At 43.5% G+C, this 23,377-nt stretch overlaps 1 protein-coding gene across 1 annotated transcript in view; it reads right to left on the bottom strand.

The window, feature by feature from the left end:
• LOC110502559 (attractin-like protein 1) overlaps positions 1-23,377 on the bottom strand; it is a 350,265-nt gene that overhangs the window by 156,782 nt on the left and 170,106 nt on the right. Inside the window, exon 26 of the mRNA XM_021580677.3 lies at positions 5,164-5,225. Within this exon, the coding sequence (XP_021436352.2) occupies positions 5,164-5,225 (62 nt within the window). The remainder of the gene's footprint in view (positions 1-5,163; positions 5,226-23,377) is intronic.

Genomic DNA, 23,377 nt, shown 5'->3' on the forward strand with positions numbered 1-23,377 from the left:
ACACACACACACACACAAACATGCAATGAACAAAGCATACACTCACATACACAGTCACACATACAAAGACCACAAACTCGTACCCTCTGTGACATGCACATGCATAGCTTACATTTACACAGAAACATCTACAATCATGTTAACATAGCCACACGTGAACTCCTTTTTCCCCTTGACTAAAGCCTTTAATCAACTGAGGTCACATAGGGCAGCACATACTGCTTCTGCTAAAGCCTTTGAGCTGTGAGATGCAATTGGATGCATCTCACAGGACCCATGATGCACAGGGCTCTGTGGAGGTTTTACTTATTGTAATATAATTATAACTGCACTTGATCACTGAAGTAAACTTAACAAGGCAGGATAAGAGTAAACAGAACAGAGAGTGACATATTGAAAAAAACAGCTGTTACATCTGGGAAAAAAGTGGATAAAGTGCTTCAGGTGCTTACTAAAGAAGACAGTGGGTGAGAAGGAAGTATGTGCCACTATGAACAAGACACAGTGGAATAAGCTCTTGGAGCAAATGACTGAACCTTTTGACTGCCCAGTGCAGTCAAAAACATGATTTTCCTGTTTTATATATACAGTTGATGTCGGAAGTTTACATACACTTATGTTGGAGTCATTAAAACTCATTTTTCAACCACTCCACAAATTTCTTGTTAACAAACTATCGTTTTGGCAAGTTGGTTAGCACATCTATTTTGTGCAACAATTGTTTACAGACAGATCATTCACTTATAATTCACTGTATCACACTTCCAGTGGGTCCGAAGTTGACATACACTAAGTTGACTGTGCCTTTAAACAGCTTGGACAATTCCAGAAAATTATGTCATGGCTTTAGAAGCTTATGATAGTCTAATTGACATCATTTCAGTCAATTGGAGGTGTACCTGTGGATGTATTTCAAGGCCTACCTTCAAACTCAGTGCCTCTTTGCTTGACATCATGGGAAAAACAAAAGAAAACAGCCAAGACCTCAGCATTTTTTTTGTAGACCTCCACAAGTCTGGTTCATCCTTGGGAGCAATTTCCAAATGCCTGAAGGTACCACGTTCATCTGTACAAACAATAGGACGCAAATATGAACACCATGGGACCACGCAGCCATCATACCGCTCAGGAAGGAGACGCGTTCTGCAAAGGACCTTGTGAAGATGCTGGAGGAAACAGGTATAAAAGTATCTATACCCACAGTAAAATGAGTCCTATGAGTCCTATATTGACATAACCTGAAAGGCTACTCAGCAAGGAAGAAGCCACTGCTCCAATACCACCATAAAAAAGCAAGACTAAGGTTTGCAACTGCACGTGGACAAAGATCGTACTTTTTGGAGAAATGTCCTCTGGTCTGACGGGAAAAAAAATAGAACTGTTTGGCCATAATGACCATCCTTATGTTTGGAGGAAAAAGGGGGAGGCTTGCAAGCCGAAGAACACCATCCCAACCGTGAAGCACAGAGATGGCAGCATCATGTTGTGGGGGTGCTTTGCTGCAGGAGGGACTGGTGCACTTCACAAAACAGATGTCATCATGAGGGAGAAAAATTATGTGGATATATTGAAGCAACATCTCAAGACATCAGTCAGGAATTTAAAGCTTGGTCGCAAATGGGTCTTCCAAATGAACAACGACCCCAAGCATACTTCCAAAGTTATGGCAAAATGGCTTAAGGACAACAAAGTCAAGGTATTGGAGTGGCCATCACAAAGCCCTGACCTCAATCCCATAGAACATTTGTGGGCTGAACTGAAAAAGCGTGTGCGAGCAACGAGGCCTACAAACCTGACTCAGTTAAACCAGCTCTGTCAGGAGGAATGGGCCAAAATTCACCCAACGTATTGTGGGAAGCTTGTGGAAGGCTACCCAAACCGTTTGAGCCAAGTTAAACAATATAAAGGCAATGCTACCAAATACTAATTGAGTGCATGTAAACTTCTGACCCACTGGGAATGTGATTAAACAAATAAAAGATGAAAGAAATAATTCTCCATACTATTGTTCTGACTATCCTAACTGACCTAAAACAGGTAATTTTTACTAGGATTAAATGTCAGGAATTGTGAAAAACTAAGTTGAAATGTATTTGGCTAAGGTGTACAGTGGGGCAAAAAAGTACTTGGTCAGCCACCAATTGTGCAAGTTCTCCCACTTAAAAAGATGAGAGAGGCCTGTAATTTTCATCATAGGTACACTTCAACTATGACAGACAAAATGAGAAAAAAGAAATGCAGAAAATCAGAATGTAGGATTTTTAATGAATTTATTTGCAAATTATGGTGGAAAATAAGTATTTGGTCACCTACAAACAAGCACGGTTTCTGGCTGTCACAGACCTGTAACTTCTTCTTTAAGAGGCTCCTCTGTCCTCCACTCTTTACCTGTATTAATGGCACCCGTTTGAACTTGTTATCAGTATAAAAGACACCTGTCCACAACCTCAAACAGTCACACTCCAAACTCCACTATGGCCAAGACCAAAGAGCTGTCAAAGGACACCAGAAACAAAATTGTAGACCTGCACCAGGCTGGGAAGACTGAATCTGCAATAGGTAAGCAGCTTGGTTTGAAGAAATCAACTGTGGGAGCAATTATTAGGAAATGGAAGACATACAAGACCACTGATAATCTCCCTCGATCTGGGGCTCCACGCAAGATCTCACCCCGTGGGGTCAAAATGATCACAAGAACGGTGAGCAAAAATCCGAGAACCACACGGGGGGACCTAGTGAATGACCTGCAGAGAGCTGGGACCAAAGTAACAAAGCCTACCATCAGTAACACACTACGCCGCCAGGGACTCAAATCCTGCAGTGCCAGACGTGTCCCCCTGCTTAAGCCAGTACATGTCCAGGCCCGTCTGAAGTTTGCTGGAGAGCATTTGGATGATCCAGAAAAAGATTGGGAGAATGTCATATGGTCAGATGAAACCAAAATATTACTTTTTGGTAAAAACTCAACTCGTCGTGTTTGGAGGACAAAGACTGCTGAGTTGCATCCAAAGAACACCATACCTACTGTGAAGCATGGGGGTGGAAACATCATGCTTTGGGGCTGTTTTTCTGCAAAGGGACCAGGACAACTGATCCGTGCAAAGAAAATAATCAATGGGGCCATGTATCGTGAGATTTTGAGTGAAAACCTCCTTCCATCAGCAAGGGCATTGAAGATGAAACGTGGTTGGGTCTTTCAGCATGACAATGATCCCAAACACACTGCCCGGGCAACGAAGGAGTGGTTTCGTAAGAAGCATTTCAAGGTCCTGAAGTGGCCTAGCCAGTCTCCAGATCTCAACCCCATAGAAAATCTTTGGGAGGGAGTTGAAAGTCCGTGTTGCCCAGCAACAGCCCCAAAACATCACTGCTCTAGAGGAGATATGCATGGAGGAATGGGCCACAATACCAGCAACGTTTGACCTCTGTCATTGCCAACAAAGGGTATATAACAAAGTATTGAGATAAACTTTTGTTATTGACCAAATACTTTTTTTCCACCATAATTTGCAAATTCATAAAAAATCCTACAATGTGATTTTCTGGATTTTTTTTTCTAATTTTGTCTGTCATAGTTGAAGTCTACCTATGATGGAAATTACAGGCCTCTTTCATCTTTTTAAGTGGGAGAACTTGCACAATTGGTGGCTGACTATGTAAACTATGTATGTAAACGTCGACTTCAACTGTATTTCCACACTATGAGGTTGGAATAATACTGAAATTGTGAAAATTAAGATTATGCCCTTTTGGTGTAAGAACTATTTGAAAAGACCTGCTGAAATGGCTAATGAAGCACAATGCACAGTGTTTAATTTGGAAATCAGGAGCTGCCGAGAGCGCGAGAGGGGGGTGGGGGTGGGGGGTTGATCTGGGGAACTCTGAGGTACCGGAAGGGAGGAGAAAAAAAATAAATCACCTTTATAATAAAGAACTGCATGCATGTCATTGCATTAGTGTCGTGGCATAGAGCAGTAGAGTAGAGGCATTTACACACAGCCTTTTATAAATGCATTTCATGCCATTCTAAATTATTTTACATGACTGGAGACTTAGGCAGAATCTTTTTTAATACCACACAAATGATCTAAATTACTTTGACTAACAGAAAATCTGAGATCAATAATTGTGTGGAGACATACTGTATGCTACAATATGAGGAGGAAATGATAGTCCTAAACATGCTTTTCAGTTTCACTGACTCACCCAGCTCACTCGCCAGAGATGGCCAATACATTCGTGCCAAAAGCCTATATCTCACTCTTGTTTTACTGTGTGAAACAATATTTGGAAGTTGATCAAATATTTTGTTAGCCTACGGCAGACAGATTAGTGTCTTCTACTTTCAGCAGGCACCATTTGGTTTCCAACCTGTTTTCCCGCGATTGTACTTGAAATATTGCGAAAAGCCTGTTTTGTCTGCATGCTGTGCACTGACAGACTTGCTGCGCGTTCCCGACTGAAGGCTATGCCTTGTTACTGGGCTACACACAATCCACAGCTTGGAAATTTTCGAAAATAAGTTGTTGATCCTCTGTGGCAAAATTATGCAACGCTGGAGAGATGTGAGTTGAAGGCTCATGTCCATCAGAGTAGAGAGAAAGATCATAGAAAGTGAATCTAATTCTAGTTCTGTGAGAGATACAGGCGTGCTACTCACACAACCATGGCCATGCATTGGTCTCAAACATAGGTTACAATGTTACGCAAACCATAAGCCCGGGCCAACCCAACCCAAATCAACTCTTTTTTAATGTATTGTTTAAATGGGTGGATCAGCTTAATATTGAGGAAAGAATGTTGCTTCCATCAATGTAATTGTCTGCATAATTTCCAATCCCCCATATATTTTTGGGGGGTAAATATATATATATATATCCATATACATATACACATACCTATATAGACATACATATTTATTTTTTTAATATACAGTCTAAGACAGAGAGGTGCCGGATCCTGTTCCGGCAAGATCTCTCTCAAATTAAGCACTGACAACGCATGTGATCGGCTCATTCAGTGAAACTGGTTGACTGACAGAAGATGGCCTGGAGACAGCAGACATAATTAGGTCTGTTGTCTTTTTTAACTAAGCAGAAAGGGATTAACCATGGGAAATTGCATCTTTGTTTGCCTTATTAGTTCCATCTAAATGGTACGTACCTGAAAAAGGTGACAAAAAACTGCACCAGGTCCATGATGCTGTTGTGCTGGGAGAAGGCGATCTATGGAAGAAAGGACAGAGAAGAGAAGGATGTGAGAAGGATGTGAGAAGGATGTGAGAGACATTGAATACATTACATACAGTGGACAGATTGATAATAATGTAATAAAACATATGTTGTTGACAAGAAACCAAAGTAGACAGTTACCACTAGAATAATTCAATATAGTAGTTTATGCTACTGATTGGCTAGTGTAAATAAATGCATTACTGTATATGGTTATACAACATGTAACAAGGACTCATGTGAAACCACTGTTTTGTAGATTAATATCTGCTTTACCTAAGGCTAGTGGTTGCTATGATCCTTTACTTAAGTTAAATAAGGCGACTACTTTTTCTTTGCGATGCAAACTGCCTTAGCTGCAGAATCATGTTCTCTCCCATTCCATGATTAGTATGAGAGGTGTATGACTAAATCTACCTCCCAGATGTGTAGATCAATTGAATATGGCAAATATACAGTAAATCCAAAGCTCTGTGAGACTAAACTATTCAATGGTATATTCAACTATAGTGATTTTCTCATTCGTTAGCTCATGCAAGGGGATATTGAATGGCGTGTTGATATGTTTTCAGGTATAATTTCAAATAAAATGTTATTTGTCAAATGCAGCGAATACAACTGGGGTAGACTTTACCGTGAAATTCTTGATCATGAGCCATTTCTAAAAATAGTAACACAAGAGGAATAAAATACACAAAAAATGTAGCTATATACAGGGAGTACCAGAACCAGATCAATGTGCAGAGGTACGAGGCAGATATTGATACAAACTTATCCAAGATGGAGTAGCAGTCAGACGTCTTTTGTCCTCGTCTTGTCGTGTCCCGTGTATATATATTTGTATATATTTTTCTAAACACTCTCCTGCAACCCACCTCACCCAATGTGGTGCGGACCTGTTTTTTTCGAAAGTATTATTCACCTCGAATCCGGAATCCCCCAACAGAAGCTAGCCAGCTCACTAGCTACTAGCTAGTAGTCAGCTAACCACTGCTAGCGGTCATCAGCTAACCTTTAGCTAGGAAGGATCTCGCCAGCTGGTACAAAGCGACTCAAACCAGAGCATACCGGACCATATCCCTGGACTCCTACCGTAAGCTCTGGACATTTTCACCTGGATCTTCGCAGCTAGCTAGCTGCTATCCGAGTACTGTCTAACGTCGGTCCCGGAGCAAGCACCAATTAGTCTGGAGCTAGCCCATGCTAGGCCCTTTCTCCCGGCTTGCTAAACAGGCCCATCAGCAACTCCTGGGCTACAATACCCGAACCCCTTCTACTACCGGTACGGGGCACGGAACCCCACCGATCCTTCACGACTGGACTACGAAGTAATCTGCTCGAGGGGGTACTCAACTGGCCTCTACATCGCGACCACCCCTAATTGCCTATCCACAAGCATCGGCCCACTAGCTGCCTAAAGCATATTGGATTGTTAGCTATATAGATCCATCGGCCGATTTCTTGTGCCACTATACCTATTTTCCCAATTGGACTTGGACCCCTCTGCTACTCGGAACCCTACTAATCCATCACGACTGGTCTATTGACGTCACCACACGCGGAGGCCAAACAGACCTTACTCCGTCAAGACTTCCCTCTAAGGCCCTTCTGCTAGCTTGCTAGCCCCGGTCTGCTAGACTGCTAGCCCCGGCCTGCTAGCTGTCTGAATCGCTGTGTCTCCAGCCACCCAGCTACTCACTGAACCCTATGATCACTCAGCTACGCATGCCTCTCCCTAACATCAATATGCCTTGTCCATTACTGTCCTGGTTAGTGATTACTGTCTTATTTCACTGTAGAGCCTCTAGCTCTGCTCAATATGCCTTAGCCTACCATTTAGTTCCACCTCCCACATATGCGGTTTAAACGTCTCCAGAGACAATATCTCTCTCACCATTTCTCAATGCCTAGGTTTACCTCCAATGTACTCACATCCTACCATACCTATGTCTGTACATTATGCCTTGAATCTATTCTCTCACGCTTTCCACCTGGATACCCCTACCCCAGTCAACAGCCCTGTTCTCCCCACAGCAACACAGACACTCTAGACCCAAACTGCTACAGACCTATATCTATTCTACCCTGCATTGCTAAGGTCTTTGAAAGCCAAGTTAACAAACAGATTACCGACCATTTAGAGTCCCACCGCACCTTCTCCACTATGCAATCTGGTTTCAGAGCTGGTCATGGGTGCACCTCAGCCACGCTCAAGGTCCTAAACGATATCATAACCGCCATCGATAAGAGACATTACTGTGCAGCCGTATTCATTGAGCTGGCTAAGGCTTTCGACTCATTCAATCACAACATTCTTATTGGCAGACTCAACAGCCTTGGTTCTCAAATGACTGCCTCGCCTGGTTCACCAACTTCTTCTCCGATAGAGTTCAGTATGTCAAATCGGAGGGCCTGTTGTTCTGACCTCTGGCAGTCTCTATTGGGGGTGCCACAGGGTTCAATTCTCGGACCGACTCCATTCTCTGTATACGTCAATGATGTCGATCTTGCTGCTGGTGATTCTTTTATCCACCTCTACGCAGACGACACCATTCTGTATACCTCTGACCATTTGGACACTGTGTTAACTAACCTCCAGATGAGCTTCAATGGCATACAACGCTCCTTCCGTGGCCTCCAACTGCTCTTAAATGCAAGTAAAACTAAATGCATGCTCTTCAACCGATCGATGCCCGCACTTGCCCGCCCGTCCAGCATCACTATTCTGGACGGTTCTGACTTAGAATATGTGGACAACTACAAATACTTAGGTGTCTGGTTAGACTGTAAGCTCTCCTTCCAGACTCACATTAAACATCTCCAATCCAAAATGAACTCTAGAATCGGCTTCCTATTTCGCAACAAAGCATCCTTCACTCATGCTGCCAAACATACCTTCGTAAAACTGACCATCCTACCCTTAACAAAGAGTTGCAGTTTGTTTTGGAATGCGTGGCCAGTAATAAACTGGTCCTGAACATCTCTAAAACTATGAGCATTGTATTTGGTACAAATAATTCCTTAAGTGCTAGACCTCGTGCTAGACCTCTGAATCAGCTGAATCTAGACCAGCTGAATCTGGTAATGAATGGTGTGGCTGTTGAACAAGTTGAGAAGACTAAATTACTTGGCGTTACCTTAGATTGTAAACTGTCATGGTAAAAACATATAGATTCAATGGTTGTAAAGATGGGGAGAGGTCTAGCCGAAATAAATAGATAATCAGCTTATTTCCCGTCACACTCCAATAAGCAAGTTCTGCTAGTTTGGTCTCATCTTGATTACTGTCCGGTCGTGTGGTCCAGTGCTGCAAGGAAATACCTAGTTAAGCTGCAGCTGGCCCAGAACAGAGCGGCACGTTTTGCTCTTGTAATATGAGGGCTAATATTAATACTATGCATGGCAGTCTCTCTTGGTTAAGAGTTGAGGAGAGACTGACTGCATCACTTCTTCTTTTCATTAGAAACATTAATGTATTGAAAATCCCGAATTGTTTCCATAGTCAACTTACACACACACCTCTGACACACACACACTTATCCCACCAGACATGCCACCAGGGGTCTTTTCACAGTCCCTAAATCCAGAACAAATTCAAGAAAGCGTACAGTATTATATAGAGCCCTTACTGCATGGAACTTCCTTCCATTTCATATTGCTCAAATAAACAGCAAACCTGGTTTCAAAAAACAGATAAAGCAACACCTCGCGACACAACACCTCTCCCCTATTTGACTTAGATTTGTGTGTATGCATTGATATGTAGGCTATGTGTGCCTTTTTTTAAATGTACGTAGTTCTGTCCTCGAGCTGTTCTTGTCTATTGATGTTCTGTATTATGTCATTCTGTATTATGTTTCATGTTTTGTGTGGACCCCAGGAAGAGTAGCTGCTGCTTTTGCAACAGCTAATGGGGATCCTAATTAAATACCAAATACGCAGAATTGTCAAGTTGTAACAGGAAAGGACCTTCCACAAACTTTCGCCACAAAATTGGAAGAGCAGAATCGTCTTGAATGTCATTGTATGCTGTAGCGTTAAGATTTCCCTTCATTGAAACTAAGGGACATAGCCTGAACCATGAAAAACAGCCCCAGACCATTATTCCTCCTCCTTACAGTTGGCACTATGCATTCGGGCAGGTATCGTTCTCCTGGCATCCTCAAACTCAGATTCATCCATCAGAGTGTCACATGGTGAAGCGTGATTCATCACTACAGAGAAACACGCTTCGGCACTTCCATTCTGTGAGCTTGTCTGGCCTACCACTTCGCAGGTGAGTCGTTGTTGCTCCTAGACGTTTCCACTTCACAATAACAGCCTTTACAGTTGACAGAGCAAGGCAGAAATTTGATGAAGCATCCTATGACGGTGCCACATTGAAAGTCACTGCAGTAAGGTCATTTTACTGCCAATGTTTGTCTATGGTGATTGCATGGCTGTGTGCTCAATTTTAAACACCTGTCAGCAATGGGTGTGGCTAAATGGCCAAATCCACAAAATTAAAGAGGTGTCCACATACTTTTTTTATATATAAGTGTAGTTTGGGTACCATTTATTGAGTATTTAGCAGTCTGGCTATTTAGCAGGCTTATGACTTGGGGGTAGCAGCTGTCTCGGAGCCTGTTGGTCCAAGAGCCAGACAGTACCAGAGTCTTTGGCAATCGGGCCTTCCTCTGACACCGCCTGATATAGAGGTCCTGGATGGTAGGGAGCTCGACCCCAGAGATGTACTGTTCTGTCCGCACCACCCTCTGTAGCCCTTTGCAGTCAAGGGTGGTACATCAAGCAGTGATATTTTTTATTTATTTAACCTTCATTTAACTAGGCAAGTCAGTTAAGAACAAATTCTTACTTACAATGACAGCCTAAGGAACAATAGGTTAACTGCCTTGTTCAGGGGCAGAACAAAATATTTTTACCTTGTCAGCTCAGGGATTTGACCTAGCAACCTTTCGGTTACTGGCCCAACGCTCTAACCACTAGGCTACCTGCTGCTCCCGGTGATGCAGCATAAAATTCCACAATGTGTAGTTTTATATTGTTTATCATTGGCCTGCTTAACCAAGTTTAACCAAGTCCAGTACTGTACATACAATGGCAGTAAACACACAAAATAAACGGATAAAAAAGGATAAGCATGTGTAACATACACCAAGTCCCCTCTGCTCCCCCACCACACACAAACTAAGTTCTGCCTGTCACAAACTATCACATTTGTCCCAATGATCAACTCTGCTTTCCCCTCCTCCCCATGACAATACCTGTACAATACTGGGCCACGTGGAGCCTGCTGTTAATCCAAAGCCACTGCCTTCAGCTACAAGTTGTCAAAAGGGCTTATTTCTACGCTGAAGTCATTCACAGAAATGTGATAAGTTTGCAGGCATAATTTATTTAACATATTTTCACTAAGCCAAGAGCAGAAGTAGACCTAACAGAAGGGCTACGAGTATGGTCGTTTTTAATGTCCTCACATTGAACAGAGGGAAATATGTGCTGTTCCATATGTTTCTGGTAGATCATTCTAGTTCTTATACATAAAAGGTGAGTCAAGACATAAACACATGGCTTTTTGGGAATAATAACCTGTCAAAAACCTGGCCATGTTTTGAAGAATACCTCAGAGGGTAGTTGGCAAAGGAGGAAGGGTTTAAGTGATTTACTGGCATGTACGTTTCTAGTGAAATTGCCTTCCAATGAAAAACATTGAGAAAGGCCGATTTTCGTCCAGAGGGACACGCCATTAAGGGTGATATCAGATGGAAGCCTTGGTCTACAGTCAATGCACTCAAGTATACCAACCCCCCCCCCACACACACACACACACACATCACAGCTGACGCACGCCGGTGAGGACGGCCCTTCAATTTACGATAGCCAGAGTTGGGAAAGCTACAACAATCGATAAGCAGTACGGGGCTGGCCCTCTTCTGCAGGAGACGTACGGCGGTAGCGTCGTCGCCAGGTTTGGTTGGCTCTGGCAGGGCCACATCACTCCTCCTGACATCAACTGCTTGCATGGACAAAATCCCTCCATCATAAAAGAGAATACTTTTCTGTTGTTGTTTTTTTAATCTGAGCACTCGCCCGCCTTTTGCTCTGTTCCATTAAAAAGCTCTTTGAGGAAATTGGAGCACTGTGAGTTTGCTAGAGTCGGATCCCTTTCGGCAGGCATGCAGTTTGGTGTGAAGGCCCAGTTGATGGTGTGTGTTCTGTGATGGATCACTAGGAGCAGTGTTTGTGGTTTAAAGCAAGGCAGGAAGGTGGGAGGGAAATGGCCATAAAACCAGCCACATCTCTGTTGGCTCTGGATCTCTGAGGGCTGGGATTAAAGCCAGGGCTGTGAGGTTAAAAGGGCTTGCAGTTGAATGCCTCACTATAAACAGGTTGAGTGGGGAGTGCAGAACTGAACATGATCACATAGGAGAGTGCTCAGTGGTTTACGTAACATTGCGTTAGTGAATAGAAATGTTTAATTAGATCTGTTTAAATATGTCAGTGTGAAAATATATAAATTAAGTGGAAAGAGTTCCAGTTATAGGGGGATTCTACTACCTTGCCATAACTGAATAGGAACATGTCTATTATAAATAGCCAGAAGTGGGAGCAAGTCACTATTATTTGATTCGCAAGCATGTCTCAAGCCACAAGGTCCGAGTCTCAAGTCGAGGCCCAACTAGTAGAACGGACAAGACTCAAGTCTAGTAAAAGAAAATGTAAACAAACAGGCTTTACTTGATCAACTACAAATCTTTGTCTATTTATTGAGGCTGCCAGACAGCCCTTTTAACAATTTTGTCCACAACATATTTTGATTATGTAATAATACATTTTAACAACCAATTCCAAATGCAAGGTTCATAAGTAAATGATCAATTTCAAGCAATTGCATACCAAAATACCAGCAGGCCTACGCTAGTGATTGTTGCGTAACGCACCATTGCTGGTGAGCTTGCAAAGTAAACAGTTAATATTCCTTGGACCTGTATTTTTACTTACGGCAATACTCTCTCCCTACAATTTGACGTTTGCACTATACCCGATCCTATAGCTGTACAGCAAATCTGCAATCTGTTCACTAGCTCACCCGACCTGTGTTGATTGACAGTTATGCTGGTCCAATCAGAGGGTCGAGTGTGCGTTTCACTAGCCAATATGTTGCAAATTTTTTGTCAGTGTGACTCTGCGGCTACCGTCTGTCTGCATGGAGAGTCATCCACAGAGACAATGTGCCGCAAAATGAGTGACAGAACGTTACAAAACCTGGCCAGATAATTTCAAGTCATTAGACTGAAGTCAAAGTCAAGTCCTGAGAGTCTTGAGGCTCCAAGTCCAAGTCAAGTCTCAAGTTATTTTATTTTCTATTAATTAAGTCAAGCCTCAAGTCATCAAATTTGTGACTTGAGTCAGACTCGAGTCCACACCTCTGTAAATAGCAGGCCAGCTATATTAATAATGAATAGCGGACTGTCAAAAGATCACATAAGATGATAAATAAGATAATTCTCCCACACACACTCAGTCCCATACCATAGGCCTGTGTTCCAGCTCCAATCTCTCTCTACTAGAATCAAACTGTTTGGAGATCAGAGGCTAAGAATGTATTGAGTGACAGTGCCCTCTAAAGCTCAATAGTAACCTATTTGAGTTGCAATTACTACGAGTGAGACCAAACCAAGAAAGAGAGGACAGGGAAGAGAAAGTCACAGGCCTCTGAAGTGAATGATATGACTCCAAGGCTCAGAGGCCCACATTAAGACAGAAGAGTCATTACTGCAGGCCTACGGTGGCCCTCGTGTGATGGTCAGAGAGGGAGTGAAGTAACTGTGCTGTTGTCAATTCCCAAAGCCTGGCGAATAACCACTTGTTTAAAACTACAGTAAAAGAGAGATTTCAACTTATCAACAAGAGATGGGAGAGATAGGCAAATGGGTCACACAGGGGAGGGAAAAGTAGGGTAACTGTGTGAATGTGAGTCTGTGAAATTAAGAGTGTGTGTGTCCAAGAAAGAAAAATCAAAAGAGAGAGAGAGAGAGAAAGGTTGAAAGAGCGAGAGTGAGAGAAAGTGCTTCTCCACAGGAGAATATTAGCATATTCATGAGGAGACCTACTGACCACAGCAAGGCATTAGCTGAGTATGACATCCACCTACACAGCATGCTAATCAGTGATCCTCAGCGATACGTGTGAAACACGTTACCGTTTTCAAGACTAAACACAAGTACACTCCTTTTAAACCGATAGGTGCTCCACTCAATCATTCCTCTCAGAGTTTATATCCTGTATGTAAATGAATTCATTGGTAAGTGTCATGTTTGCCCCAGCTACAAAATGGTCTTTGGTATATAAATATTGAATGAAGTCATGAAGTCGTATAGCGAGCCATCATATTTGACCAGTTGTGTTAAATTGCGTTTTTCTATTTGCCATACATTGATCAAATAAAATTTTATTGGTCACATACACATGTTTAGTAATATCAAACAATTTCACAACAATACACACAATAAACAAATCTAAAGTAAAGGAATGGAATTAAGATCATATAAATATTTAGAAAAGCAATGTCGGCGCGAAATAGAATCAAATACAGTAGAATAAAATACAATAAATACATATGAGATGAGTAATGCAAAAATGTGTAAAATATGTAAACATTATTAAAGTGAATAGTGTTCCATTATTAAAGTGGCCAGTGATTTCAAGTCCACGGATATAGGGCAGCAGCCTCTAAGGTGCTAGTGATGGCTGTTTAACAGTCTGATGGCTTTGAGATAGAAGCTGTTTTTCAGTCTCTCTGTCCCAGCTTTGATGTACCTGTACTGATCTCGCCTTCTGGATGATAGAGCGAGAGATAGAGGGGTGAACAGGCAGTGGCTCGGGTGGTTGTTGTCCTTGATGATCTTTATGGCCTTCCTGTGACATCGGGTGCTGTAGGTGTCCTGTAGGGCAGGTAGTTTGCCCCCGGTGATGCGTTGGGCAGACCGCACCACCCTCTGGAGAGCCCTGCGGTAGCGGGCAGTGCAGTTGCTTATTTCCCTGGCATCACACTCCCAGGGCCCTCATCTCCTCCCTGTACACTGTCTCGTCATTGTTGGTAATCAGGCCTACTACTGTTGTGTCGTTTGCAAACTTGATGGTTGAGTTGGAGGCATGCATGGCCACGCAGTCGTGATGGAACAGGGAGTACAGCAGGGGGATGACCATGCACCCTTGTGGGGCCCCTGTGTTGAGGATCAGAGAAGTGGAGGTGTTGTTTCCTACCTTCACCACCTGGGGGCAGCCCGTCAGGAAGTCCAGAACCCAGTTGCACAGGGCAGAGTTCAGACCCAGGGCCCCAAGCTTAATAATGAGCTTGTAGGGTACTATGGTGTTGAATGCTGAGCTATAGTCAATGAACAGCATTCTAACATAGGTATTCCTCTTGTCCAGATGGGATAAGGAAGTGTGCAGTGTGATGGCGATTGCATTGTCTGTGGGTCTATTGGGGCGGTAAGCAAATTGAAGTGGGTCTAGGATGGCAGGTAAGGTAGAGGTGATATGATCATTGACTAGTCTCTCAAAGCACTTCATGATGACAGAAGTGAGTGCTACGGGGCGATAGTCATTTAGTTCAGTTATCTTTGCTTTCTTGGGTACAGGAACAATGGTGTAGATCTTGAAGCATGTGGGGACAGCAGACTGGGATAGGGAGAGACTAGAATATGCCCGTAAACACTCCAGCCAGCTGGTCTGCGCATGCTCTGAGGACGCGGCTAGAGATGCTGTCTGGGCCGGCAGCCTTGCAAGGGTTAACACGCTTAAATGTCTTACTCACGTCGGCCACGGAGAACGAGAGCCCACAGTCCTTGGTAGCGTGCTGCGTAGGTGGCACTGTATTATCCTCAAAGCAGGCAAATAAGGTGATTAGCTGTCGGTGTTCGTGACGTGGCTGGTTTTCCCTTTGTAGTCTGTGATTGTCTGTAGACCCTGCCACATACGTCTCGTGTCTGAGCTGTTGAATTGCAACTCCACTTTGTCTCTATACTGATGTTTTGTCTGTTTGAATGCCTTACAGAGGCAATATCTACACTGTTTTATATTCAGCCATATTCCCAGTAACCTTGTGTCACTTTCTGATCTTAGTTCCTTTTTTATGTCTTTGTGTTAGGTTGGTCAGGGAGTGAGTTGGGGTGGGTAATCTATGTCCTTTTTCTATGTTGTTATATTTCTATGTGTTTGGCCTTGTATGGTTCTCAATCAGAGGCAGGTGTTGTTCGTTGTCTCTGATTGAGAATCATACTTAGGTAGCCTGTTTTCCCCATTTTGGTTGTGGGTGTTTTTTTTTCTGTTTAGTGTCTATTCACCTGGCAGAACTGTTTAGTTTTCTCTTCGTTATTATTTTGTATAGTGTTCAGTTTGTTCAATTAAAACATGACGAACACTTACCACGCTGCATTTTGGTCCTCCTCTCCTTCCACCAACGAGAAGCGTTACACCTTGCCATGTTTAAATGCGGTGGTTCGCGCTTTCAGTTTTGCGCAAATTCCGCCATCTATCCATGGTTTATGGTTAGGGTAGGTGTTAATAGTCACAGTGGGTACAACATCTCCTATACCCTTCCTGATAAACTCAGTCACCATATCAGTATATTTGTCAATGTTATTCTCAGAGGCTACCTGGAACATATCCCAGTCCACGTGATCAAAACAATCTTGAAGCGTGGATTCGGATTGGTCAGACCAGTGTTGAATAGTCCTTAGCATGGGTACGTCCTGTTGGAGTTTCTGCCTATAGGAAGGGAGGAGCAAAATTGAGTCGTGATCAGATTTGCCTGAAGGGAGGGCTTTGTTGGCATCCCGGAAGTTGGAGTAGCAGTGTTCGAGTGATTTAGTTGCGCAAGTACTACAGTCAATGTGTTGATAGAACTTCGGTAGAGTTTTCATCAAATTTGCTTTGTTAAAATCCCCAGCTACAATAAACGCATCCTCAGGATATAGACCAGGGCTGTTCAAGTCCGGTCCAGGAGGGAGGAAACACTTATGTTTGTTATTTCTACCTGGTAGTTAATTGCATTCACCTGGTATACCAAGTCTGAAGTCCTTATTAGAAGAAGAAGATGACAAATAGAGTGTTTCAGCCCTCCAACATTAAAAAGCCCTGATCTAAACTCACTTCTTCTCCCTCTTCTCCCAATGTGATGGCAGCATCATTGATATCAAATAGAGCCTGTTGCGCGCTAACAGCCATCACCAGAGGCTTGTGCATGTTCCTGTCCCTGGGAACTGACATGACTGCAAGGGGGCGGGTCGAAAACAGACCCAAGTGGGTCCAGAGTACCAGGAAGAGAGCTACCCAGCAGTTAGCAACAGCTACAGGGTTCCCCAAAAACACTCACCAAGGACAAAACAGTCAGTAGCAGCTTTAGTGAACGCTGTGACTTGTATAAGCTCCAAACCAATGTAGGGATTATATTGTTTATATTGAGTGTGGTGAAGAGAAATACATTGAGTGGCCTATGACTGACTGTGTCCTTTATAATTCATTTGTTTGTCTGTCTGTTAATTTTACAGTTAGACATTTATTTTGGTAAAGTGAACAGTGTTTGAATGTAAACAGTTTCCCTGTGAACTAATCAATTTCACCAATCTTACATGCCAGCCTCAAGGTTTGTTCTACATTTGAGAAAAAAGTGAAAAGAAACAGTCCTATTGTTCAAATTTGAGTTCCTGTTGCAAGATCATCATTAAAATTCCTTACAAAAGAATTCCTCTACATTCCGGTTGATATGTTAATGACTGAGTCACATATACCCCAATCAACATCCATGAACTAATAGCCCACGTGACATCTCTCTGTTTCCCATATTTTTAAACAGGCAGCACTTAACCTGGCCTCTCCTCTTACATCCATAGGAAAGAGGATCTCCTCCTGATAAGACCATCATCAGATAGAGATGCTGCTATGTTTTATGTGCCGTTTCAATTTCCCTTTTATCCAATAAAGGACACTTTGTCACTCCCATTGTCGGGAGGCGAGCGGCTGTTGAGGTACACCGCACAGTGCCTGTCAGCAATTACATTATGAAAGGCATTCTATTTAATGATGTCCTCTGAGAGGCTAAATAAGTGACTCTGTGTTGGGAGAAAATCTAATCACGGACCAATAGTGTGCCCAGAGCCGGGGAAACAACATGGCCGCCTCACTGAAACCCATTTAATCAGCTGAATTAGGCCTGGCCATGCAGGAGTCAGTGGAAAGACGCGAATCGATGAGAGGGTAGGATTCATACAGCCTTTATTTCTGTGGGGTGGCCAGGTAGGCGATTGATAGGGCCAGGACTTCACACACACAGCCTTCATTACAGACACTGGAGACACTCTGGAGGTGCCGGGGGGAGATGGAGAAAATGTGCTACACGTGAGCAGGTGTCATGTTACAGCCCAGGGCATCAGTTCACTGAGTATACCGAGTTCATCTCGATGGGTTCTAACTTATACACTTGAAATATGAAATATCCCTATTCATGTTAATGAATGAGAGAAGGGAACGCAGAACGTTTATATTCTGTCAGAACATGTTTTTGTTAGACATCAGGTATCCTATGGAAAGGAGAAGGGCCACAGTCTGGTTACAATTGTTGGGTTGTAATTTGAAATGCACCAGAAGTTAAGGGTTATATGTAGGAGCAATGTATATGGTGGGGTCAATGGATTTTGGGATATGAGCCAGAGGCTTGGAATGTTACTAAGTAAGGGAAACAGCAATCACATGGTTGCGGTCACTGATAAGGGTGGATAGCTGTGGATTAGTGAGGAATGGGGGCTGAGGTCAGGTCAGGTCACATTAAGGGAGAAGGAACAGTTTATTACCCACATCACTTAACTTCCTACCTAGCAAATGGCCATCACTTAACTTCCTACCTTTAGAGGAAAGGAGGAGACTCCACCTAAAGTGGGGTATATATACACTTGTACTGGTGCGATCATGTCTTTGTGTGTTCAGCTGTCTGACCCATTGGGTGAATACACTTGGTTTGAGCTTTTCCTAGTTCTCCGTTAGTTTTTTATCTGTTTATTTAGAACCTAACAATCCTGACAGGTTTATCTTCACTCACACCAAACTAACCATATAGAAGATTAGAGAAGTTCTGCTGAGAACTAATAATTGGTCATAGCGAACTCATCTTCTGTCAAAAAGGTTCACAGAAAATACACAGCAGTAAATGCATGAAGGTAGCAAGTACAGTACAACGTTAAAATGAATGGCTGTGGATTAGAACAAGATGACGCCGATAGAGATGGATTCCACGCTTCAAGAATGTTTTGATCACGCGGACCGGGATATGTTTTGGGTAGCCTCAGACAATAACATTGACGTATACGCTGACTTGGTGAGCGAGTTTATAAGTGTATAGGAGGTGTTTTACCCACTGTTACCATTAAAACCTTCCTTAACCATAAACCTTGGATTGATGGTAGCATTTGCGCAAAACTGAAACGTACCACCGCATTTAAACATGGCAAGGCGACTGGAAACATGACTGAATACAAACAGTGTAGTTATTCCCTCCGTAAGGCAATCAAACCACCAAAGTGTCAGTATAGAGACAAAGTGGAGTCACAACTCAATGACTCAAACACGAGACGTATGTGGCAGGGTCCACAGACAATCACAGATTACAAAAAGAAAACCAGCCCCGTCGCGGACAGCGACGTCTTTCTCCCAGACAAATTAAACAACTTCTTTGCACGCTTTGAGGACAATACAGTGCATCCGACACGGCCCGCTACCAAAGACTTCTGGGCTCTCCGTGGCCGACGTGAGTAAAACATTTAAACGTGTTAACCCTCGCAATGCTGCCGGCCCAGACGGCATCCCGGGCCACATCCTCAGAGCATGCGCATACCAGCTGGCTGGAGTGTTTACAGACATTTTCAATCAATCCCTATCCGTCTGCTGTCCCCACATGCTTCAAGATGTCCACCATTGTTCCTGTACCCAAGAAAGCTAAGGTAACTGAACTAAATTACTATCGCCCCGTAGCACTCACTTCTGTCATCATGAAGTGCTTTGAGAGACTAGTCAATGATCATATCACCTCCACCCTACTGTTAACCCTAGACGCACTCCAATTTGTTTACCGCCCCAATAGGTCCACAGATGATGCAAATCGCCATAACACTGCACACTGCCCTATCCCATCTGGACAAGAGGAATACCAATGTAAGAATGCTGTTCATTGAATATAGCTCAGCATTCAACACCATAGTACCCTCCAAACTCATCATCAAGCTAGAGACCCTGGGTCTCGACTCCGCCCTGTGCAACTTGTTCCTGAACTTCCTGACGGGCCGCCCCAGGTGGTGAAGGTAGGAAACAACATCTTCACTCCGCTGATCCTCAACACTGGGGCCCCACAAGGGTGCGTTCTCAGCCCTCTCCTGTACTCCCTGTTCACCCACGACTGCGTGGCCATGCACACCTCCAACTCAATCATCAAGTTTGCAGACGACACTACAGTGGTAGGCTTGATTACCAACAACGACAAGACAGCCTACAAGGAGGAGGTGAGGGCCCTCGGTGTGTGGTGTCAGGAAAATAACCTCTCTCTCAATGCAAGAAAAACAACAGAGATGATCATTGACTTCAGGAAACAGCAAAGGGAGCACCCCCTATCCACATCGACGGGACAGCAGTGGAGAAGGTGGAAAGTTTCAAGTTCCTCGGTGTACATATCAACGACAAACTGAAATGATCCACGAACACAGACAGTGTGGTGAAGAAGGCACAACAGCGTCTCTTCAACCTAAGGACAAAAAAACGTTTACAGGTGCACAATTGAGAGCTTCCTGTCGGGCTGTATCACCGCCTGGTACGGCAACTGCACCGCCCACAACCGCAGGGCTCTCCAGAGGGTGGTGTAGTCTGCCCAACACATCACCGGGGGCAAACTACCTGCCATACAGGACACCTAGAGCACCTGATGTCACAGGAAGGCCAAAAAGATCATCAAGGACAACAACCACCCGAGCCAATGCCTGTTCACCCCGCTACCATCCAAAAGGCGGGGTCAGTACAGGTGCATCAAAGTTGGGACCAAGATATAGAAAAACAGCTTCTATCTCAAGGCCATTAGATTGTTAAACAGCCATCACTAGCACAGAGAGGCTGCTGCCTACTTACAGACTTGATATCATTGACCACTAAATGGAACACTAGTCACTTTAATAATGCCACTTTAAGAATGTCTACATCACGCATTACTCACCTCATATGTATATAATGTATACTGTATCCTACACTATCTATTATATACTATCTATTGCATCTTAGCCGCTCTGTCACTGCTCATCCATATATTTTATACTTGTGTGTATTAGGTTTTGTTGTGGAATTGTTAGATACTGCTGCACTGTCAGATCTAGAAGCATAAGCACTTCGCTACACTCACAATAACATCTGCTAACCATGTGTGTGTGACCAATACAATGTGATTTGATTCGATGATATAAGACAGATGACTTGAGTAGCCTGTAGGTCAGGCAATCAGAGAGAGAAAGGGAGAAACAGAAAAATAAGAGAGATGATACAGGGTGATACATCTATGTTCCAATAAAATTTGCAACAAAGAATCTCAGACTGCCTTGACCAGTTGAGTTACCATTGACTGGCTCTACAAATCGGAGAGATAAAAAACAGAAAATACATTTCTGTAAAGTGTGATGTCATGGCAGAAGGTGCAAGGTCAGCTTGACAGATTCAATCTAAATCTGTTCCACAAGGACATACGATCAGCAGCTCACTCTGCCCTCCAACCAGCCCTGAGAGCAGGGGTGAGGTCATATGGCTACAGGGGCCACACTCATACTAACAGCGGGGGGGGGGCTGGGCTCGTCCGTCATCCGGTGTAGTCTTTCCCGCCTAAGAGAATTGGGACAGAAATACTTCCCGCTACAGCTCAGCGATACATCACAGAAATAGTGTTCTAATGTATCCCGTCGTCACCACTGTCATTTGTCCTCGTGACTAATTGGCATATGAATAATAAAATGTTTCATGTGAGAGAAGGTGGAGGAGGACTAGAGCACAGCATGCAAACAGGATCTTTTTGAAAAACAAATATGTAGTGAAAAACATATAAACATGTCAATATACAGTACATAGTATAAAGACAATAACAAGTATAGTATACACCCACACATATTCTACCTATCACATCTTCCTCCAGATGTTAGTGAAGAGAAAGTGACATTGCTACACAGACATCTGTCACACTAAGCGACTTCATATTCCCTGTGTTCAGGAGTGTTTAATTAGGAGGTTGTTTCCTTTCAGATCTGATTACGCTCTGTGAAGTGAATGTGAAAGGTATGTATTACTCTCTCTGTAAGTATGTGCGTGTGTGTGAGAGAGAGGGAGAGCGATCACTTAGTTGGGGAGTGTGTAACAAGCCTTCGGTCATTGTAACTACTGACACCGTCCGTCAGAGTCAGACAGAGTGTGAGTGACAGCACTCAGGTAGTGAGGCAGTGTGTTGTTCAGTGATCAGGCAATCCGACAGTGTGTTTTACTGCGCTCAGTCAGTCAGGCAGTGTGTTGTACATCGCACCGTCAGTCAGGCAGTGTGTTGTACAGTGCTCAGGCAGTCAGGCAGTGTGTTCTACAGCGCTCAGGCAGTCAGGCAGTGTGTTGTACAGCACTCGGGCAGTCACGCAATGTGTTGTAAAGCGCTCAGGCAGTCAGGCAGTGTGTTGTACAGCACTCAGGCAGTCACGCAATGTGTTGTACAGTGCTCAGGCAGTCAGGCAATGTGTTGGACAGTGCTCAGTCAGTCAGGCAGTGTGTTGGATAGTGCTCAGTAAGTCAGGCAGTGTGTTGGATAGCTCAGAGGGTCCTCTGGGATGGTGATGGCCCAAAAAGAAGACAATGACTGGAGAGTGGAGGAGGATCCAGCTTTACACCCAGTCTCACTGCCACAGTGAATAACATCACGTCAGGGACCAGAGCACACGGCTACACTGTTAATGAGGACTGAAATGGTCACGGTCAACCTAGTTCCTATCATAAGAGGAGGAGTCCAGTGGGCTTGTTAACATCTTTGGAGAATAGATAAGCGAACACATACCTAATGTATTTCAGAGACATATATATGTCTAGGACACACACTATATCTGGGGGAAGGTTTAGAATTGTTCATATAAAACACTGTTAGGAAACTTTGATCTAAGTTCTTAGATAGAGTGCCTCACAGAGCAGAAATTGAGCCACCCCTTCTCTCTGAAACTGTAGATGATTTTCAATCAACTGGTGTGCCCCCAAATCTGCAGGAAACAAAGAGAGTCTCAGTTCAATTCAGAGTGTGTATTATTCCGTATGTATCCGTGTAGGAGAGTCCAAGAAAGAAAAAAGATAGAGAGAGCAAGTAAAATCCTTCCAGAGTGGATGTGAAAGAGAAATAGAGAAAGAGGAGGACAGGGATCATAGCCCTGGTGGCGAAAGTTACAGTGCCTTGCGAAAATATTCGGCCCCCTTGAACTTTGCGACCTTTTGCCACATTTCAGGCTTCAAACATAAAGATATAAAACGGTATTGTTTTGTGAAGAATCAACAACAAGTGGGACACAATCATGAAGTGGAACGACATTTATTGGATATTTCAAACTTTTTTAACAAATCAAAAACTGAAAAATTGGGCGTGCAAAATTATTCAGCCCCCTTAAGTTAATACTTTGTAGCGCCACCTTTTGCTGCGATTACAGCTGTAAGTCGCTTGGGGTATGTCTCTATCAGTTTTGCACATCGAGAGACTGACATTTTTTCCCATTCCTCCTTGCAAAACAGCTTGAGCTCAGTGAGGTTGGATGGAGAGCATTTGTGAACAGCAGTTTTCAGTTCTTTCCACAGATTCTCGATTGGATTCAGGTCTGGACTTTGACTTGGCCATTCTAACACCTGGATATGTTTATTTTTGAACCATTCCATTGTAGATTTTGCTTTATGTTTTGGATCATTGTCTTGTTGGAAGACAAATCTCCGTCCCAGTCTCAGGTCTTTTGCAGACTCCATCAGGTTTTCTTCCAGAATGATCCTGTATTTGGCTCCATCCATCTTCCCATCAATTTTAACCATCTTCCCTGTCCCTGCTGAAGAAAAGCAGGCCC

Source organism: Oncorhynchus mykiss, chromosome 23, assembly GCF_057628025.1.
Source record: "Oncorhynchus mykiss isolate SJ-2025 chromosome 23, ASM5762802v1, whole genome shotgun sequence".
Taxonomy (NCBI): domain Eukaryota; kingdom Metazoa; phylum Chordata; class Actinopteri; order Salmoniformes; family Salmonidae; genus Oncorhynchus; species Oncorhynchus mykiss.